The 4,385-nt window shown below is 33.7% G+C and overlaps 1 protein-coding gene across 2 annotated transcripts; it reads right to left on the bottom strand.

Moving 5' to 3' along the window:
* Positions 1 to 451: 451 nt before the first annotated feature.
* On the bottom strand, positions 452 to 4,041 carry LOC145069059 (Pentatricopeptide repeat (PPR) superfamily protein). Of its 2 annotated transcripts, XM_079016040.1 has the most exons (4): positions 3,890 to 4,041; positions 1,280 to 3,810; positions 1,074 to 1,193; positions 452 to 987 (listed from the first exon to the last, which is right to left on the bottom strand). In XM_079016040.1, exon 2 carries the CDS (start codon positions 3,662 to 3,664, stop codon positions 1,307 to 1,309), a length of 2,358 nt encoding a protein of 785 aa, XP_078872166.1. In that variant the 5' UTR covers positions 3,665 to 3,810; positions 3,890 to 4,041; the 3' UTR covers positions 452 to 987; positions 1,074 to 1,193; positions 1,280 to 1,306. The 2 variants fall into 2 exon arrangements, with proteins under 2 accessions (XP_078872166.1, XP_078872167.1); XM_079016041.1 differs by having other exon boundaries at positions 1,294 to 4,041.
* Between the last annotated feature and the right edge of the window lie 344 nt (positions 4,042 to 4,385).

Genomic DNA, 4,385 nt, shown 5'->3' with positions numbered 1-4,385 from the left:
AATATATAATATTTTTTTTCTAGAAAATAAGTTTTTTAACATGTGATACTTAAAATTATGTTTTTCTGATAATGTAAAATTTATTTTTCGTATAACATCTTTATTAATATTATTTTTATTTAGTAAAGCATCAAAAATGTATCCATATTGAAAACACATTTCAAGGAAGTGATGGATGAATAATAATAAACAAGAAGTCATAAGCAATGACGTTTGAAGACAATTACACAATACATATTATTATACAAAACATATTATCATTTATAATAATGTGAGTGTTATTATCGTTTGTAATAATGTGAGTGATGTGAGTGTTTTTGTCGATTATAATTATATGAGACAATATAACGTATGTGAGCAATAATGTCTAGTCATTCTATTATTTGTATTCATATGTGTTGTACTAGACTCTCAAAGAGTCTTCTCTATGTATAAATAAAGATGTAGTCTATTATGAATAAATCAGAGTTATTTTATGTAAGACTTGAATACTCTCACAAGTAATAACAAGTTTCAAAGAGGTTAAATGTTATACATTGTAAATTACAGTTTAAATGATCAAGAAATTGAAAAGAATATATAATAACACTCTTGGAGATATATGTAGCTCCAGAAATGCCTAGGAGATGTTATAGTTACATGGCATCAACCTTTCTTTAGAAGCAACTTTACTAAAAAACCTCAGATGCCTACATGACATGCATTGGGAGTATTCAATGCACAAATCATCTATATTATATATCATATACATATTCAGATCTTAGGCAATATTTTGAGCTGGAGATATAAAGTGCCCATTGAAATCACCCCTCTATGGCTTTATTAAGAAAACCAGAGCTTCCCTTTGATGTTTGGATTTGAACCTCTTCTTTAAAATGCAGATGCGGATTTAATCAAATTATGATATACAGATATAGATTGAAAATCAGCAACTTTCTATGATATACAATATTTTGAACACCCAATGCTTTTGAAGTTTTCACAGATCTGCAAAAAGAATTAGAATCAAATCATGTAAATATGGCATTCTGATTCAGACTTGATCAAAAGGGGGAAACACCAAAATCATATACCTGGTGAGGTTTAAGGATGTAAAATGTACAACTTGAACAGATATTAAACTCTTCCAGCTTTCCACTCCCTTTTAAGACTATGTAGACCTCCTCACACACGTGTCTATCAAATGTCTCAACCTGTTCAGAACATATTTAAGACGACATAAATAAAACAGAGTAAATCACCATACTTTGCATGAAAACTTAATACAAAAGTTTCAAACCTGTAAAGACGTACTCTAATGATCAAATTACACTTTCTTGATCACCACTTCAAGTGCTCTAATTGTACTTTTATTCAGCTGGATACCCTTTGATATCATCTCATCAACAAGTGCTACAGCATGATTCCTATACCCCTGATGACATAAACCACGTGCAAACACAGTGTATGTCACAGTATTTGGTTCAACACCTTTATCTTTCATTTCTTTAAACAGCAAAACAGCTTCATGTAAGTTGTTCAACTGACAATGCTTGTTGATCACAACAGTGTAGCAATTAACATCAAAAGATAAACCATTCTTCTTCAACTCATCTGTAAGATCCTTCACATCCTCTTTTGTTCTAGCTCCATGAAGCAAAACTGTATATGTGTATATATCAGGTTTGATTCCCCTGTTTTTCATGTCAAGAAAAAGATTATGGGCTTCATTTAACCATTTCACCCTGCAGTAACCATATAACATCATGGTGTATGTAACAACATCTGGTGTAAATCCTTTCTGAATCATTTTGTCGAAAATGACCCTAGCTGTTCGCATATCTTCAACACGACATAACAAATATATAATTTCACTATACATTGTCTTACATGGACCATTATCTGAAGCTTCAAATTCTTTATATAGTTTCATAGCTTTTTTAGTTTCACCTTCTGCACAAAGACAACTTAGAAGTTTCAAACAAGAAGCCCTTTTTGCAAAAAGTCGTTTCTCAGAGAATAAAATCTCAAAGGCATCTGTAGTATTGTTTGCTTCACAGTATCCGTTCATCATTGCAGCATAGTTATCCAGGTTTTTGGGGTGTAAACTATTGAAATAAACTTCAGCTTCTTTTGTCTTTTCTCCTTTACATAACCCCTCAATGATCACATTATGTGTAATACTGGAAGGTTCTAAACCTTGTGTTTGCATATCATGTAAAAGATCAATTGTGTCTTCAAAACTACCGAATCTTGATAACCCACTAGCAAGAACATCGAAAGTGATAAAATCTGGTTTCAATCCATTCGATTTCATCTCCTCAAAGATTTCATATGCATTCCAAGGTTCTTCATTGAGGTAGTAACCTTTGATTAGAGTGGTGTAATGCACAACATCTGGTTTCATGTTCTTACCTTTCATGTCATTAAACAACTTCATGGCTTCATCCATTTTCTTAAGTTTACATAAAGCATCAATCGCGATATTATACGAGATTTCATCAAGGAAAACTCCTGATTTCATAATATCAAAGAACCACGCTACTGATTCAACCAGTTTGCCCAAACCACACAAGCATTGCATTATCGAGCTTACAATCACACAATTGGTTTTAATACCTCTTGATTCCATTTCTTCATAAAGATCCAATGCCCTAAGAATGTCACCTTTCTGACAATACCCTTGAATTAACACACAATAACAATCTGCATCAGGGAAAACTTCTGTATGTAACATGTCAAGCAAGACATTTTCTACATCTTCTAGCTTTGACTCTTTTATAAAACCTCGAATGACAGAAGTATAAGCAAAAAGATTAACTGGCAGATTTGAGTCCCTAAAACTTTTTAGTTTTTGAAAGGCGTGATCAGTTTTTCCTTTTGAGCAAAGTCCATCAATGTAGGTACCAAAAGTGAAAGCATTAGGCTCCACTCCAGCCTCTCCCATTTGTCTGAACACATCATTGGCTTCTTCCAAACAACCCTTTCTGCAAAGTCCTTTAATCAGAATCCCATAAGTATACACATTTGGAACTAACCCTTTCATCTTCAATTGTCTGTAAACAGATTCTACCATGTCCAGTTTGTCCCACTCAATCAACTGGTTCATTAGATAATTACATGTTCTTGTTGAAAGCACAAGTCGACCCCTTTTTATCTTGTACAAGGTATCTATGGCGTCCTCAAATCTTCCAACACTTGCATACACCTTAACCAACACATCAATGGCTTTTATCAGTTTTTCCAGCCCCTCCATCTCAATCTCTTCTATCAATGCATCACACAGATCCGAAATTTCAAAACTAAGAAGTTCCCCGTTGTTATTATCAATAACATCCATAAACAAAGAATATAACCTAATATCCATACCCCAATGACACAAAAATCGAACAATTGCCATATAACTTACTACATCATGCTTAAAACCAAATTCTTTAAGTTGAGTTATAAATGACAACCCAATGTTGGGTTCTCTGTTTAACTTGTGCAAGGTTTCAATAACTTCAAACTTATCGAGTTTATCAAGCGGTCGACAGACCAAACTGGTATTGTTTTCGTCAGAAGATGAGTCTGACACGTCGTAACTACTTAATTGGGCAAGGGATGAAACGAATTTAAAGCGGAGAGTCATGGAATTTCTTACCAGATTACGGCAAGAAGCTAACCTGATAAGAGGAGGCAACATAAGATTTAAGGTTAAGTATCTGAGAAGAACATGGAAATGACCGTTCTTTAAGCGTTTGCAGAACAAACATACGCCTTCCTTCGGCTTCCTAATAGCAAACTTGCTATTATGTTCTTTTTTCTGGATTTTACTTCAATGGCAGCGTCCTTTTGTGGGAAGAAAACAGAATGAATTACTCTAGGATCTTATATACTCTAAACCTCCATAGACTATTTAAGTACAAACCTCCACTGCGTCTCAATCCACCATGGAACTGGAGTAAGGGTTAACTGGCATAGTCTCTGTTCTGCGGGATGTTACAAAGAGAGGGGCGCTGACATGGGAGGGAGAGGGAAGAGAGACTTCGATGACGATGGGGATGTTTTGGTCGCGTCGGCACCGAGTCAAAACTAAAACTACCGTTTATTTTCTTAAACCCTATGTGATTTACCGATAGCTCTACGTTGGATATTTACAAAAATGATTATTTTTATTGAGAATTAAAGAAAATAACTTATATTTGTGCATTTTACATGCCAATAATTCTAAAACCGATTATTTCATATTTTATGTCTTATTTATTTGTGTAAGGGTCACTCTATCTAAAAGAAATCTGAAATATGGTACCTATTACATCATGATATAACTTTTAAGATGTTTTCCAAATACAAACATGAAATTTGATTGGGGGAGAGAGATTCAGATTTACTGTTCTGCTTTGTTTTAATATTTTATTTATATT

Source organism: Lactuca serriola, chromosome 8 (genome assembly GCF_051521515.1).
Source record: "Lactuca serriola cultivar US96UC23 chromosome 8, Lser_US96UC23_V15, whole genome shotgun sequence".
Classification (NCBI taxonomy): domain Eukaryota; kingdom Viridiplantae; phylum Streptophyta; class Magnoliopsida; order Asterales; family Asteraceae; genus Lactuca; species Lactuca serriola.
This window is presented reverse-complemented; position numbering and strand designations above follow the sequence as displayed.

Coding starts and splice junctions, on each gene's coding strand:
- LOC145069059 (XM_079016041.1), bottom strand. CDS start 3,664: ATGTTGCCTCCTCTTATCAGGTTAGCTTCTTGCCGTAATCTGGTAAGA.